The 15,151-nt window shown below is 34.1% G+C and overlaps 5 protein-coding genes across 5 annotated transcripts; 2 read left to right on the top strand and 3 right to left on the bottom strand.

The window, feature by feature from the left end:
- Positions 1–414: 414 nt before the first annotated feature.
- LOC127259518 (ras-related protein RABD2a) lies at positions 415–4,102 on the bottom strand. The gene is made up of 8 exons (XM_051286897.1): positions 3,914–4,102; positions 2,963–3,035; positions 2,568–2,615; positions 2,444–2,491; positions 1,345–1,416; positions 1,115–1,270; positions 936–1,039; positions 415–853 (listed from the first exon to the last, which is right to left on the bottom strand). Exons 1-8 carry the CDS (start codon positions 3,925–3,927, stop codon positions 760–762), a joined length of 609 nt encoding a protein of 202 aa, XP_051142854.1. The 5' UTR covers positions 3,928–4,102; the 3' UTR covers positions 415–759.
- A 919-nt stretch (positions 4,103–5,021) lies between these two features.
- On the bottom strand, positions 5,022–6,193 carry LOC127259522 (uncharacterized). The gene is made up of 2 exons (XM_051286901.1): positions 5,766–6,193; positions 5,022–5,459 (listed from the first exon to the last, which is right to left on the bottom strand). The coding sequence occupies exons 1-2, from the start codon at positions 6,016–6,018 to the stop codon at positions 5,287–5,289; spliced, it is 426 nt and encodes a 141-aa protein (XP_051142858.1). The 5' UTR covers positions 6,019–6,193; the 3' UTR covers positions 5,022–5,286.
- Positions 6,194–6,342: 149 nt separating this feature from the next.
- LOC127259515 (flavanone 3-dioxygenase 3-like) lies at positions 6,343–8,086 on the bottom strand. Its single transcript, XM_051286891.1, has 3 exons — positions 7,497–8,086; positions 7,147–7,391; positions 6,343–7,077 (listed from the first exon to the last, which is right to left on the bottom strand). Exons 1-3 carry the CDS (start codon positions 7,719–7,721, stop codon positions 6,504–6,506), a joined length of 1,044 nt encoding a protein of 347 aa, XP_051142848.1. The 5' UTR covers positions 7,722–8,086; the 3' UTR covers positions 6,343–6,503.
- Positions 8,087–10,206: 2,120 nt separating this feature from the next.
- On the top strand, positions 10,207–12,976 carry LOC127259521 (protein mago nashi homolog). Its single transcript, XM_051286900.1, has 3 exons — positions 10,207–10,593; positions 10,688–10,864; positions 12,677–12,976. The coding sequence occupies exons 1-3, from the start codon at positions 10,375–10,377 to the stop codon at positions 12,734–12,736; spliced, it is 456 nt and encodes a 151-aa protein (XP_051142857.1). The 5' UTR covers positions 10,207–10,374; the 3' UTR covers positions 12,737–12,976.
- A 123-nt stretch (positions 12,977–13,099) lies between these two features.
- Positions 13,100–14,592, top strand: LOC127259519 (stellacyanin-like). Its single transcript, XM_051286898.1, has 2 exons — positions 13,100–13,508; positions 14,175–14,592. The coding sequence occupies exons 1-2, from the start codon at positions 13,343–13,345 to the stop codon at positions 14,552–14,554; spliced, it is 546 nt and encodes a 181-aa protein (XP_051142855.1). The 5' UTR covers positions 13,100–13,342; the 3' UTR covers positions 14,555–14,592.
- The last annotated feature ends 559 nt before the right edge of the window (positions 14,593–15,151 follow it).

A 15,151-nucleotide genomic window follows, 5' to 3' on the forward strand; every position in this document is an offset into this window, starting at 1 on the left:
TAATAATTGTATTTGAAAATAAAATGTTATCGAAACTCTTTTTGTTCACTAAACATTTTTGGATAAAATAATTTTTTTTTTTAAATATTACTAAAAAAATATAATATACATACATTAACACAATACATAACATATAAATATCTACTTATAAAAAATTAATAATTCTAAACATAAATATTATATTATTTATTTGAAAATAATATTTAAACAAATATATATCATTATACAAACAATAAAATTTTATATAATATACATATAATTAAAAAATAAATAAATAAATAACAAAAGTGGGGGTGCTCATGGGAAATAATAATTTATTAAACTTATATTAAGAACTCTGGAAAACCACTTTCTGCAGTCCTAACCAAAGAGAAGGTTCATAAATAACAAAACTTCCATCTCAAACTCAAAACAGAATCAAAAGTAAACCAATTTATTCCAAAAATATACCAATTTAAACAAAGCACACGACATGATTCCCTTTTTCCACAAAATGTGTAACGTTTTCCTTTTCTTTCTTTTTTTTTTTTGACAAGCACTAAGGAACACAGAAGATAAAAGGCAAAATAACAACCAAACACTACTTGGATAAGCAGTCAGTCTGTTGTAATTTGTACACCAAACTTAGAAGAGAGGATCAAATGTAGTAGAAAGAATTGGGCTAATATAAAAAAGACGTTGACGTAGAATGCTTCACCAGAGTGTGTGTATGGTGGAAGAGAAGACACCTTAACTCACAGAACTGATGGCAGTCGACAGCTAAGAGCAGCAGCCACTCTTCTGGGCAACAGGTTGTCCGCGAATCTGCACAGTTGGTGGCTTCGCATTACTTGAAGCAGGCTGACTAGCCATTCTGCATTTTAGTCGAGAAAATCTATGTATTAGTAATAAATACAAAAGACATAAGAAGCTAACTCAAGAAGACAAAGGTGAACCTTTTCTTAATATCAGCTGACATGGCCATGAAAGCCTGTTCGACGTTTGTGGCATTTTTCGCACTGGTCTCCATGAAAGGAATGCCAATTTCATCAGCAAATGCCTGTTTTTGCAGTAAAATGCGTTCATGATGTGTAATTTTCTTTTTTTTTTAACCTGTGGATTAGAAAATTTCTACCTTTGCGGTTTCATATGGCACAGCTCTATTCTCAGCAAGATCACTCTTGTTTCCCACTAGAAGCTTGTTCACGCTTTCGCTCGCATAACGATCAATTTCATTTAACCATTGCTTCACATTGTTGAAGCTCTCTTGATCGGTTACATCATATACGATCTGCCAGGACACAAGAAGTTGAAGTTGACCATGTATTTGGAATATTCAAGAGGCACAAAAGGAAGGAAACTGACTATAATGCCATGTGCGCCACGGTAGTAACTGCTAGTTATGGTCCTGAAACGTTCTTGTCCTGCAGTGTCCCACTGCAAGTAAAGAAAGGAAATAAGAAACATGAAACAAGTACATTTCATCAGATATAACCATTGGGGCAAACAAACCAAGCATGCCAAAAACTAGACAGACTCAAACCAATAGTGACTAAACTGAAAACAAGCCAAACGAACATCAAGAATCATATTAATAAGTCACACGACATGAAAAAAAGGACGGAAATACAATACAAGAAATTAGTCGAACACATTTCTGTCAAAAAATAAAAGATTCTTTACCAGAATCAACACATCTATTGGTCTCCCCAATTTTTAAAGGTGTAAAAATTAACCCCAGAAGCTTTATCTAGGGCATGCACAAATGTCCTTCAAAAGTTTATAACATACTCCCTCCCTCCACAAAATATATTCTCGCTTGAGCTGCTTCGAGTTTTAATGAATATAGTAATATTGATTGATTGAGACAAAATATGAATATTTTGAGAAGTATGTAAATGAATTAATGAAGTGAGAGAAAATTTGGATAAACTCTGTATAAATGATTGTGCTTATTTGTAAGTAAGCGTAATGTTGAAGAATAAACGAAAGGGTGTATAAATTTTTTTTGTTATAAATAGAAAATGTGTATATATATATATATATATTTGAACAAAAAAAAGAGAGAGAGAAAACAGGAATATATTTAGAGTGTGTTTGTTTGGGAGATTGGATTTTAAATACACTATTCATCCAATTTTTTTCCCCCAAAAACATCAAATCAAACACCTATTTTTTATTTTTTATATTATACTAAAAATCAATTTTACATTCAAAACATCACATCAACACCTATTTATATCACATCATACAACTATTCAAATTCAAAATTTTTACTATTTAAATCCCAACTCAAAATCCAAATCCCCAAACAAACACACCCTTAGTTAAGAGAGGGAGTGTTAAGTTTATCTCCAAAATACCAACAGGTAAAAGATCACAAAATGGCAACAATGATTCCACAGGATAACATGGTACAATTAGAACTCCCAAAGAATATGTAGTATCAAGCTAAGGAACTTACAATCTGAAGCTTTATAGTTTTTCCATCCTGTTCCACAGTTCGAATTTTCTGTTTACATTAAAAAGATCATTAGAACAGTGGTTGCGGTAGGAAATGTTGCCATTCAATTAGATCAGGCCCTTACAAAGTCAACACCAATTGTGCTGATGTAACTATCTATGTATGAATCATCCTGTAAGCAATTATCAGAAGCAAGGTCAGTAACTTCACAAATTCAACATTAAATTACATATTGAAGACAAAATGGACAATGAATTATTTACCAAGAGTAAGTATACTAATTATGATTCATCCTCTTTAACTGCTTAGGCAACTAGTGTGAATTGAGAAGAATGAATATTGCTACTGTATTTTTATTTTAGTGGCAAGGCACCTAAATACTAACAATTGCTTTACCAAAACATAAATAAACAAAAATTCAATACTATCAGATATGATTATATTGATAGAGGATGAACCAGCTAAACAACGACGACTAACACAGCCGATATCCATTATCTTTTTACATGAAAAACTTACAGCAAATCTGAGAAGAAGACATGACTTGCCAACACCCGAATCTCCAATCAGAAGCAGCTTGAACAAGTAGTCACTGAAAAATATACAGTACATACAAAAATAAGTTATCAGCTAGGTCAAATTATATCACTCAAGATAGCTAAAGCACATGGAATTAATCTCCACCCTAACATTCTGCAGGATCACAATACTGTTTTGAACCTAGGCCTGAGACGAGGAGATGATGCATCTGGTGTGATAGAAGGTAATACTTACTTTTCCAGGAGGCAATTTTCTTTAGTTCATAACAACAAGGTCGTGATTATTACCAGTACAAAAGAAGGAATGGTAGTTAAATATAGTTTTCCATACTAATAACTTAGAAGGCTTTAAACTCAATTTGCAATTAGCTCGACCATCTCAGGTAATGTCTGTTTATCTGTCTGTGTATATATAGTAATAACTTATCGAACACAATTCATTAAATGGATATATACTCATAACAGAAACTAGTAAGCTAGACATTAAGTAGAGCCGAAAAACAAAAGCAGCCTAATAAGGTGCAGTTCTCACGAAAATTAGTGGTTCAAGTGATCAAACCCCGAACACTAACCCTCATCAAAAACAGATTTCTTGAATAAGAAATGGATTATTCAAATTCTATAGATTTAACTATTCAGGCGGCGCATGAAAAATATGCATATATACGAATTATAATCAAATTCACAAAAAAGGATCCTCGTCACTAAATAAAAGGAACGATTTTGGCTCTAAAAAGGGAAAATTCCTCGGATCTAAAATCATCCAGCCGAAAACTGAACGAAATTGAATAATCACACAGATTCCAGTCCAATCCTAATTGGATCTAATCAAATCCAATATCACACACAACAAAATGCAATTAACACAACAAAAATCATGCCCAGCCACTCCATATGCCGTAATAAATCTCAAAAGTGATAAGAAATATACTATTCCGGATTCATGATTGCAGGCAGTGATTCGACGAACTGAGGGCGGGGCGGGGATACTCTCCTTCCGAAGGACGACGGACGCTCGCAAGAAGGAACAACGCCGGAGGGGTTGACCGGATCGGAGTTTGGAGGTTTGGCGTGAGAAATCAACGAGAAATATAAATACAATCGGGAGATGAAATAATGGCTGAAAATGCCGCTGCGTGTGATTTATAGGCAGGGTACCGACAGCGCACGATTGCGGCAGACGCCCTCCAACTTTTACTAATTACACTTTGTACCCATAAAAATGTTTGCCATTATCATCTCACAGATAGAGATGGCAATAAATTGTACATCAGATCGGCAAGGATATGGAAGCTCAACCAAAATGAATTAGATATACATTATATGATAATTTAATTTAGGAAAAAAGTTGTTTTGATCACATTATGAATTATAATAATTAGTTTTAATTTTATTGAAAATTTTATCAATTTTTGTCACGAACTAAATAAAGTCGTATTAGATTGAATACGACCTTATTTGGATGACTAAAAATAAACTTTATAAACAGTCAATACAATTGTATTTGGTTAAGAGGCGGATATTTAATTATGACTATATTTAAATTTGTTTAATAAATATATTTTAATTCAATTAAAATATTTTAAATTATTTTAAATATATAAAAAATTATCAAAGTTTAATATTTTTAAAAATATTTACAACGTGCCGTGAACCATGACCATGAGATCAGGTTTAAGTCCTCAATCGATGACCATGTCACCAAAAAAGTCACCCACAATGCAATAATTCATTTCAATCACGCATAAATTTTTTTAAAATTCATTAAAAATTGATACTTTTATTAATTTTTCAGTATAATAGCTTGAAATTTCCTACTCAAGTTATAAAAATTAAGTTCCAACTTTTGGCCAGAATTTCATTAGTCTGCTGTTAGATTTTCTCCTCTAACTAATGTATAATATGATAAAAATAAAAAATTAAGTCACCGTGACGTCATGGGTTCAAATCCCCAACGCCTCAAGTCACCTACCTCCCATAGTTCGCCTAGTGTGACTTTTCCGTCGGGCCTGGTTTGCAGGGTATTATGTTCGACAATAACTATTAGAAGTGTGGGATTTACAGAAGGTACAAAGATACATAATATACTTTGTTCTAACCTAAAATTTAAACACAAACATACATCAAAACACACATTTCCCATAGTTTTCTTACCTATTTTACCTCATGTCTCTATTTCCATCGTATTACTACACACAAAAAAAGACCTCTGCAAGAACAAGTTTGCCAAATGAAATAAATCCATTTCTTAATTGCAATAAAAACTACTGCTCTTGCTGCTTCTACTGATAATCCATCCCAAAATCACGATCTAATCCGAGGAAACTTGGCTGTTATTACAGCATCTCCAAGCTTCTCCTTGTCGATATCGCCCATATGCGCCGGCAGATGGCGATGGCCGTGGCTGTCCAGATCACCGTCGATCGCCATTCCCTTAACCTTCTCTCCTATTGCCACGTCGCCTCCGGCGCTAATATCTGCATGCACAGATACAAGATTATCGGATTCGTCGCCCCCATTGTTGTTGAGCACAATTCAGACACGAACATAATGTATATATATATATAGGGCCAGTTAGGGTGCTGATTAGAATCTGCTTAGCCTTAATCAGCGCATATAGTAATAATTCTTTCCACATATGCTATAATTAATCTCAGCTTAAGATCCATGTTTATATAACATAAATTACTGAGAACATATGATAATAACTTATATAGCACATGATTTAATTTCAGCTGTACGTTGAAAAGTTGTTTCGTGTAAGGAGGTTTTTTTGTTTTTACTTGGATTGGAGAAGAGCCATAGAATAAATCCGCAAAGGAGAAGAACTAGAGGAATCAAATGGACAGCCTTCTCGGCGAATTTGGCGCGCGCTTTTTCCTTCTTGGCTGGATCGGATTGGGGCTCGTACGAGGGGAGCTCGAAAGACTCCCCCGACAGAGCTCTTAAGGCTGTCGGGACTTTTGATGACGGGGACATCGTGTAGTAACTGTAATGGTCATCTATTACGCGGCTCGTGCTGGCTGAACGATGCATTTTCGATAACTCAAGAAAGACAACAGGGACAAGGCTTGTTAGAACTTCAATTGTAGGATTGTGATCAAGTTTTTATGTCAAGGCCTAATAAACACGACGACAAGACGATGTTGAGGGATCGATGCGGATCGATTGCGACGAGTACGTGTCGTGAATTTAGATGCTCCCGTTGCATATACGCTAAGCGTTGATATAAATAGAGGCGTTGGGAGAGCCAGAGATTAGCTGTTTTTAAGGTTGTTCTTACACATGTTAAAAGGTTTCTATATTTAGCTGTTTTCTTTCCCCTTTTTTCGCAGCTTTGGATAAGATAAAGATAAAGATTTGTCATAACAGATACATAGATAATTAGCAATCCCCCTCGTACATGAACCGGACCCGATCAAGACAGGCCCTTTCGAAAACAACGACCAAGATCGAAAACGATAAGTCGCCGCTGTCTTCACTGTCTGAAACAGTGAATCCGGCCGAGCAAAAAACGTCGACTACATGCGAATTTTAAGCGTGTTGAGAAAGCTACAGCCTTCGCCGATGTCGTTCTCCGAAATGAAGTTCAAGAAGTCGCGGAAACTGCTCCGCCGATACTTTTCGGGATTTTCAGCGTCGACCAGTTCCCGGGCAGCCTCGACTTTTACGTCCATGCCGAGGCTGTGGAGGCTGGCGAGCGAAAGGCGCGGCGAGTCATCGCTATTAATGGTGACCTTATGGGCGACGCTTTTGTAGCGCCCGTTGCTGACGACCTCGAGGTGATCCCCGACGTTCACCTGGAGGGCGCCGGGGATCATCGGGACTGTCTTCCACGACATGTCTGATGAGTCGAGGATTTGCAGCCCCGACGAGTCCTGCAGGACGATCGTCAGACAGCTGTAGTCAGAGTGCGGCGGCAGACCCAGCGCCGGCTGCGGGCACGGCGGGTAGCAATTAATGGCCATCACTTGCATCCCGTCGTCGAGCTCGGTGCTCAGATACGAGCCCCCGAGCCCGAGGCCTTCCGTTAGCGCCGCCATTATCGTCCGAGCTAGCTTTTGAACTTCGACGACGTATTCGCCCATTTTCTCCCTATATAGCCGTCGAATAAAAAATGACGATTTTTTTTTTCTGATTCTATGAGTATAAATGTGAAGATACCTGTAATCAGAGGGGGTGTCGGGCCAGAGCCCGACCCAATCCCGGAGGGGGTGGGCGTAGTGCTTGAGGAAGACTCGCCGGAAAGGGACCCGCCGGTCGATTCCGAGGGTTGTCCCGAACCGGACCGGATTGTGGACGTCGCTCGACATGAACTTCGCTTTGTCGTTGTACGGTAGCTCGAAGAAGCTCGCCGCCACAGACAACGCCCCGTCCAGCGTCCCCTGCGGGACGCCATGGTTGATCACCTATTTTTTTTTTTTTATATACAACAGCCGCTACTCTTTGAGTATGCAGTTTAAAATAACATACATTGTAACAATCAACATCATTAACTTAAAATTTTAACTTACTTGAAAGAAGCCATTACTGGTGCAAGCACGCACAATCTCTTCAACAATAACAGTTCTACGCACAGGATGACACATTCCCTTGAAGTCAATCAAAGGCACCTTGGACACCTCCGAAACATCATTATTCTTATCCAAATGTTTAAATTCAGACACATCCAAAGGCACCTTGGACACCTCCGAAACATCGTTATTCCTATTCAAATGTTTAAATTCAGACACATCCATGATTCTCGCTTTAAAGAAAATATTAGAATGAACATTGGCAACAGAGGAGGCTCTGTATTTATACGCTGCAAGTTCAATGCACGAGGGTGTGTAGTGAGCAAAATTTACACTACATTCTTGTATCTACAAAAAAAACATGACAAATTAAGAATTATATATATATACACATACATATATATATTAATCTTCTTCAGATTCATGAACGATCTTGAGGCTACTATATATAGAATGTGTGTCCGAACATGTATATAGTGTCCGAAAGCGAGAACAAGTGTGCGAGTGGGAAGTTTCGGCGTGCTGACGACGAATGGATTAAATAAACGGCAACTTGGCATTACTGATCGATAATACGCAGTTGCAATGTTTCTGGCCACACGGGTTCTTCGACCTGGTCCAGATTCATTCGACGATGGTATCCGACAAATCGAACCTTTTATCGGGGATTCCGAAAAGGGGGAGTTGGTGCAAGAGGATTGGCTAAGTATGACACACAGTAGTGTACTACTACTGGTTGATTATGATCATCGTCATCATCGTTGTCATTTCTTAATTTCCAACTTCCATTGATGGATCGATCGATTTAGTTGTTTTTTTTTTTTTTTTTTTTTTTTTTTTTTTTTTTTTTGATTTAGTTGTTGTTTGTAATTGTAGTAAGTTGTTTTTAATGTTATCCAGATTGACATGCTTTACTTATAGTCAGTCGGGCATTGCGTGAGCAGTGGCGTAGCTAGTAGGGACGAGGGTGTTTGGCTTTAATTATTTTAATGAAAATATTATAATTATAAATATTCTATTTAAATATTAAAAAAATAGTTTAAATATTCAAAATATTAAGATATATTTTGAGAAAAATAAATCGAAATTATAATTGGTTTTTTTTTAAAAAAAATAAAAGTAAAAATTTAGTTTTAAATTATTATGTATTAAAAAAAATTTGGCACTGCAAAGTTTTTTTTACTATTGACTAGTGTGCTTTTTATAATTTGATTTTAATTTTTATAAAAGTTTGAATATAAAATTTTATATTTAAAATGATGGGAAGACAATATGTAAATGCTAATTCTCAAAGCTTAAATATTGACTCTTAATATACTCCCTCCGTCACATTGAAATTGTGATATTTATTTTTTCAGATAAATTTTTAAATATTAGTATTATATTGAATTATAGTAAAAAAAATAACAATATACTGGTGTAATATAAAAGTAATGTGTAAGTTGAAAGAGTATTTATCATGCTTGGTAGATAATACAATTACTAAAATGATAATTGTTTTTGGACAGACGAAAATAGAAAATTGTAACATTTCAATGGACAGAGGGAATATAAAATATAGATTAATTGTATAATATTTATATTAATATAATATATGATATTATTGAACTTCATATATGAAATATGAATTTACAATATATATTTATATTTGATGTTAGAATCTAACGTTGTTGTTGTTTTTTTTTTTAATATTAATATTTTAATATTAATTATTATATTAAAATATAATACAAATTAAAAAAATTAAAAAACATTCAATTATTGTCTTATAATATTAATAAAAGAACTTTTGTAAAAAAAATATTATATAAATATAAATATATTTTTAATATTAAGTATAACTACACAAAAAAAAATTACTTTAAAGACGAGTGAAGGAAATATAATATTTATATTTTTTCGAATTGATATTTAAATATTAAATATAAATTTAAAACGTAATATAAATTTAAAAAATTCAAAAATACTCTATTATTGTCTTATAATATTAATAGAGAAAAACTTTTGTAAAAAAATATTATATAAATATAAAAATATTTTTAATATTCAATGCAATTACACAAAAATAAATTTTACTTTAAAGACGAACGAAAGAAATATAATATTTATATTTTTAAAAATTATCCAACTTAAATGAAAGGCTAAAGTATTTGGTATTCAATTGATAACTTTTTATAAATAAATATGACGCATAATATATGCTACTGAAGAGTATATCAAATATTTTATTACGTCTCAAAAGAATAGTCATAGGGAAAAATTAAGTAATATTATTGACACTGGGTGTAAAAGTGATTTTAAAAAATCAAATACTTATTTTATGTAATTATTATTAAAAAATTGAGATAATTTTGTAAAATAAAACAGGGAGTTGGTTACTAAAAAGTAAGGCTATTGTTTTAAGACGGACGAAAATGAGAAAATAATATTATTATTTTGGAAAATATATTTTGTTATATGAACTTAGTAAAGTAGCTTTAAACGATTAAAAAATAATAATATTAACTAATAGAAATGTGTATAATTTTTGACATTTTTATTCATATATTTATAATTTAAATAAAATTTTTAAAAAAAATTTGGTATTAAGTATATAATTATTAATTTTTTTTCAAATATAAAAATAATACTTTAAAATGACATGTACAAAATGCTCTAAAAGAATATTTTAAAATTTATATATAAGTAAATAAATAATTATATAAAAAGCCCTAATCCAAAGCCCTTCTCTGCGCCGCCTTCGTCTTCGTCCGCGTTTCATCTTCATCGATCTCCTCTTCGTCTTCATCGATACCCTCCTTCCTCTTCTCCATCTCCCAACTACACGTCTTAGGGACAAATAGGGGAATTGAATTGATTTGTCCTTGCAGCATTGGCCATGGCGGACGGAGAGAACGTTGACGAGTTCTACCTGCGGTACTACGTGGGGCACAAGGGGAAGTTCGGCCACGAGTTCTTGGAATTCGAGTTCCGACCCGACGGGAAGCTAAGATACGCGAACAATTCGAATTACAAGAACGACACCATGATTCGGAAGGAGGTCTATCTCACCCCCGCTGTCCTCAAGGAGTGCCGTCGAATTGTCGCCGATTCTGAGGCAAGCGTTGTCTTTGATTGTTATCCTCCATTTTTGTACAGTTAGGGTTCGCGTTTTGTACGGGAAGAGTTTATTAGGGCTTTTTGCGTTGCAGATAATGAAGGAAGATGATAACAACTGGCCGGAACCCGACCGGGTCGGAAGGCAGGAGCTGGAGATTGTGATGGGGAACGAACACATTTCCTTCACTACATCGAAGATTGGCTCTCTTATGGATGTTCAGACTAGCAAAGACCCCGAGGGTTTGAGAATCTTTTATTATCTTGTTCAGGTATGTCTTTGATTATTATTTTCCCTGTTACATCAACATCTTGTATAGTAAAAGTTTTTCTTTGGTAGGGAATGTGATTGATGTTAAATTTGTATTGAAATGTCAGGATATGTGTGTATATATATGTTTTTGTGTGCAATCGAAACTATTCAGACTTGAATTCAATCTGTTTGGAAGGAAAGAACTTATGCTTGAAATCTCAATGAGCCTGATTGTGGAATTATAAATTTGTAATGTTATTTTATCCCCTTCAATGTAACTATTATGGTTGTCGATTAGTTTTGCTAGAAGTGATAGGAGACAGTCTCTTGAATGTTAAATTGGTATTGGAATATTAGGATATGTGTGTGTATAAATGTTTTTTTGTGTAATTGAAACCATTCAGTCTTGAATCCAATCTGCTTGGATGGAATAAATTTATGCTTGGAATCTCAATGAGCCTGATTGTGGTTGTCGATTAGTTTTGCTAGAAGTGATAGGAGACAGTCTCTTGAATGTTAAATTGGTATTGGAATGTCAGGATATGTGTGTATATATATGTTTTTGTGTGTAATCGAAACCATTCAGACTTAAATCCAATCTGCTTGGAAGGAATAAACTTATGCTTGGAATCTCAATGAGCCTCATTGTGGAATTATAAATTTATAATGTTATCTTATGCCCTTCAATGTAACTATTATGGTTGTCGATTAGTTTTGCTAGAAGTGATTGGAGACAGTCTCTTGAATGTGTGATTGTAGGAGATAAAATGTAAAATTATATAAGATATTCATATGCTATGAAGGATATGGAAATATTTGAGGCTTTGTTTTACCTATTGAGTGCTGAGACATGCTCTATGACTAGAAGCTTCGAGATTGTTCTGGTACTGTGAGAAAATGAAGAAATATATAGAAGACTAAATATGTAATTGAGGGTTCATCATTAATAACTAGACAAGGACGAAGATTTCTTTGAGCAGTGTGGCTGTCTAGTTTTCTTAAGATCATATTCGGTTGCCAGTTACATTTTTTAAGGGAAAAGAAATATGTATATATATATGTATGTATGTATTCGCAGATTTATTTTTTATTATGCACTTATTACAATCTTGTAGGCTATGATAACTACATAACTGTGTAATGATCACATGATGTGTAGGGAGACGGGATGGGTAGTATTTAAAGGTGTGTTTGTTTGTGGGTTTTGGCTTTAGGTTTTAAATAGTACAATTTTGAATTGAAATAGTTGTTTGATGTGATTTTTTTACACTAAAATCTAATATAATAAATAAAAAATAGGTATTTGATATGTTTTTGGGGGAAAAACTTTTTGGAATAGTAAAACCTTTCAAAAACCCCAATGGTTGAGTAATTTAGATTGAATGTTTGCCTGTATATAATAGAAAGAGGTAAGCTTTGGAGGATTATGGGTTTGTTGCAAATTTTGATTTGTGTTTTCCATCGGTTACAATCAAATAAAGATGATGCACAAATAATGGGATTTTCACACGTTCTTGTGCAATACTGCAAGTTTCTCACCATGATAATGTTAGGGGTTACGACTAGGTATTTATTGTCATGTTATATAATCTGAATTTTCTTGTACTGCCACATTGTACTTGAATCGAGCTAATTGTACCGTGCAATACATAGTTCCTACATAAATACTTACACCCTGAAAAGCAGACTTACATTCAACTCCTATGAAAATTGCCTCCCTCTCATATATTCGATTTATGATGTTTTTTCTTTGTGCTGCTTCCAAATATGAGGATTTTTTTTTTTCTCATATTTTGCAAAAATAAGCTAGCCATGTATTTTGTTGATGCAGGATCTGAAATGCCTTGTTTTCTCTCTGATCTCGCTGCACTTCAAGATCAAACCCATATGAAGATTGGATCTCTGTGCTATAGAAAGATGAGCAGTCTGATATCATTGCTTTCATGCATCTTTCTTTTATTGATCATTTTCTGGTGTTTTAATTCAGAATGTTCTGAATAGTGATGCTACTACTGTACTTTTGTCGATACCCTGGTTATGTTGTGTTTCAAATGACACATGCGATCCTATTGTTTGACATCCCGAAGTTCAGATATATACTGTTTGAAATTGAATTATGATTGTCCTTGTTTGTTTGGTTTTGGGTTGAAACTTGAATGTTAGATTTGAATTTTGATTTAAGTACTGTTGTGAATACCCCGTGATTTCGGTTTCAAATAGAAGCAAAACAGATTTTGTTGGCAGACTAGTTTCTAAAGTCAAATTATTGGGTTACTTCTGCTCAACTCCCTGCCAAACTTGTTATATATATATATATATATATATAGAGGGAGAAAGATAGATTTATATATCTAGAGAGAGAGACAACTGCCCTGTCTTTCTTTGATAACTTTTTTAACGTTTGGCGATCTAATTACAACCAACAGCTCGAAACATCCATATCGATTCTTGGGGATATAAGGGCCATGAACTTTGCCTGTTTGCTGCCAGTCCGAAAATGGCAAATCTAGTTTATGTATTGCTGTCTGCATTTTTGGTGTTGTCCTGTGCTTATCTTTGCAGGGCAACAGTTCACACAGTAGGCGACAATTCCGGCTGGGACATCAGCACCGATCTCGATTCTTGGTCCAAGGACAAGACATTCTCTGTCGGCGACACCCTCTGTAAGTTCCATCTCAAAGGATTTTACTTTCCATTGGACGACAAAACTAGAGTCGACAAAAACTAATACGAAATGACAATTCGATACGAAATAATTAAATTTGAGTCAAGATTTCAACCCGATTATGTATATGGGTTGACAAAAAATTGGCACGATAATAAACGGTTTGCGTTCATGTTAGGGTTGAGGCTCTCAACTCGAATCTGACACGACAATCCTTTTATATAATATTAATATACGCAAAATACTATTTCTGTCTAGCTCTTAGGGTTTTATTTACTTTTTGTTGCGATATTTGAATATTAATTATTAGATAAAAAACGTAAAAGGTAAATATAACCCTTAGACGCCGACAGAAAGAGTATAATTTAAAATTTAAGTTCAATTTTAAATAATTCAACTTAATTTATTGGAGATATTACCCTAGAACTAACAAAAACAACATAACAAAACAACATGACAAAAAATAATTGAATTTGAATACAGGATTTTGACTTAATTATGAATACGGGTTAACACGAAAGAGGCGGATTAGGATTGAGTTATTTAACCTGTTTAAAATATTCAATATGATATGAATCGATGCTCTAGATAGAACCTTGATTGTGTTTTCAGAATTCTTCAGGGTTTCGACATGCGCCTGATCCTTCTGTATTTTCCTTGCTAGTGTTCCAATATTCTCAATACCATTCGGTGAGCGAGGTTACGGAGGAGAAATACAAGGGATGCAACGTGACCGATGCACTGCTATCGAGCAATAACGGGAACACGACGGTTGCCCTGACGGGACCGGGTGACCGTTACTTTGTCTGCGGCAATCGACTGCACTGTCTGGCGGGAATGAAGCTTCATGTTAATGTTGTCCGAGGGAGTCTGGTCGAGTCGCCAGCTGGCGCTCCAGAGGCTCAGCCTGGCGGCGGTCTCCCGCCGCCGGGAACCTCCAAAGCCAATGGCCCTGAAAATTCTGCTGCTTCCGGCCGTGTTAGTACGGACAGTCTGGTCCGTGTGATGTTCGGGGCGTTTGTGGCCTCGTCGATGCTGATGTGAATACAATATGCAATATATCTTTTTCCCTAATTATTTATCTCTTTGTCTTGCAAAGTTTTAGAGTGAAAATGAAGATATTATAGAAAATTTATTAACAAATTAATAAATAAAAAAGTAGAGCAAATAATGGAATGAAAACTTTTTAAATAGCTTAAAATGATAAATATCCTTAACTATATTACTTCATTTGTTTTAAAAACACTACGGATATTTAAGATGGACACGAAAATTAAAGAATAATAATATTATATTGATAATAAATGTAAAAATATTTTAAAAAAATCAAAATGCTCTGATTATTGTTAAAAATAAAGATAGTTTTATAAAAAGTTGAAAAGGTAGTTATTAAAAATGAAAATGAGACTATTATTTTGTAACGGATAAAAATGACAAAATCGAATTATTGTTTTGGGACGAATAGAATATTATCTTGTCTTTTTTTTTTTTTTATTTTGTTGATAAAATATATTTTACATATTTACAAAAATATTGTAATGGTGTGTTTGTGGGTTTGAAATTTTGGGTTTAGATTTTTAATAGTAAAAAATTGAATATAATTATTTAAAATGATATAAATATATATTTATGTGATATTTT

This window comes from Andrographis paniculata, unplaced genomic scaffold (genome assembly GCF_009805555.1).
Source record: "Andrographis paniculata isolate CXL003 unplaced genomic scaffold, ASM980555v1 Contig60END, whole genome shotgun sequence".
In the NCBI taxonomy this organism is placed as follows: domain Eukaryota; kingdom Viridiplantae; phylum Streptophyta; class Magnoliopsida; order Lamiales; family Acanthaceae; genus Andrographis; species Andrographis paniculata.

Excerpts from the sequence above, each read along its gene's own strand:
- LOC127259522 (XM_051286901.1), bottom strand. The coding sequence starts at position 6,018 with ATGCATCGTTCAGCCAGCACGAGCCGCGTAATAGATGACCATTACAGT. Across the intron at positions 5,460-5,765 it reads ATGGCTCTTCTCCAATCCAA|ATATTAGCGCCGGAGGCGAC; the intron begins GTAAAAACAAAA and ends CTGTGCATGCAG.
- LOC127259515 (XM_051286891.1), bottom strand. The coding sequence starts at position 7,721 with ATGGATGTGTCTGAATTTAAACATTTGAATAGGAATAACGATGTTTCG. Across the intron at positions 7,392-7,496 it reads CCAGTAATGGCTTCTTTCAA|GTGATCAACCATGGCGTCCC; the intron begins GTAAGTTAAAAT and ends AAAAAAAAATAG. Across the intron at positions 7,078-7,146 it reads GACACCCCCTCTGATTACAG|GGAGAAAATGGGCGAATACG; the intron begins GTATCTTCACAT and ends ACGGCTATATAG.
- LOC127259519 (XM_051286898.1), top strand. The coding sequence starts at position 13,343 with ATGGCAAATCTAGTTTATGTATTGCTGTCTGCATTTTTGGTGTTGTCC. Across the intron at positions 13,509-14,174 it reads CTCTGTCGGCGACACCCTCT|TGTTCCAATATTCTCAATAC; the intron begins GTAAGTTCCATC and ends TTTCCTTGCTAG.
- LOC127259518 (XM_051286897.1), bottom strand. Across the intron at positions 2,492-2,567 it reads GCACAATTGGTGTTGACTTT|AAAATTCGAACTGTGGAACA; the intron begins GTAAGGGCCTGA and ends TAATGTAAACAG. Across the intron at positions 1,417-2,443 it reads AAACTATAAAGCTTCAGATT|TGGGACACTGCAGGACAAGA; the intron begins GTAAGTTCCTTA and ends CTTTACTTGCAG.
- LOC127259521 (XM_051286900.1), top strand. The coding sequence starts at position 10,375 with ATGGCGGACGGAGAGAACGTTGACGAGTTCTACCTGCGGTACTACGTG. Across the intron at positions 10,594-10,687 it reads GAATTGTCGCCGATTCTGAG|ATAATGAAGGAAGATGATAA; the intron begins GCAAGCGTTGTC and ends TTTGCGTTGCAG. Across the intron at positions 10,865-12,676 it reads TCTTTTATTATCTTGTTCAG|GATCTGAAATGCCTTGTTTT; the intron begins GTATGTCTTTGA and ends TTGTTGATGCAG.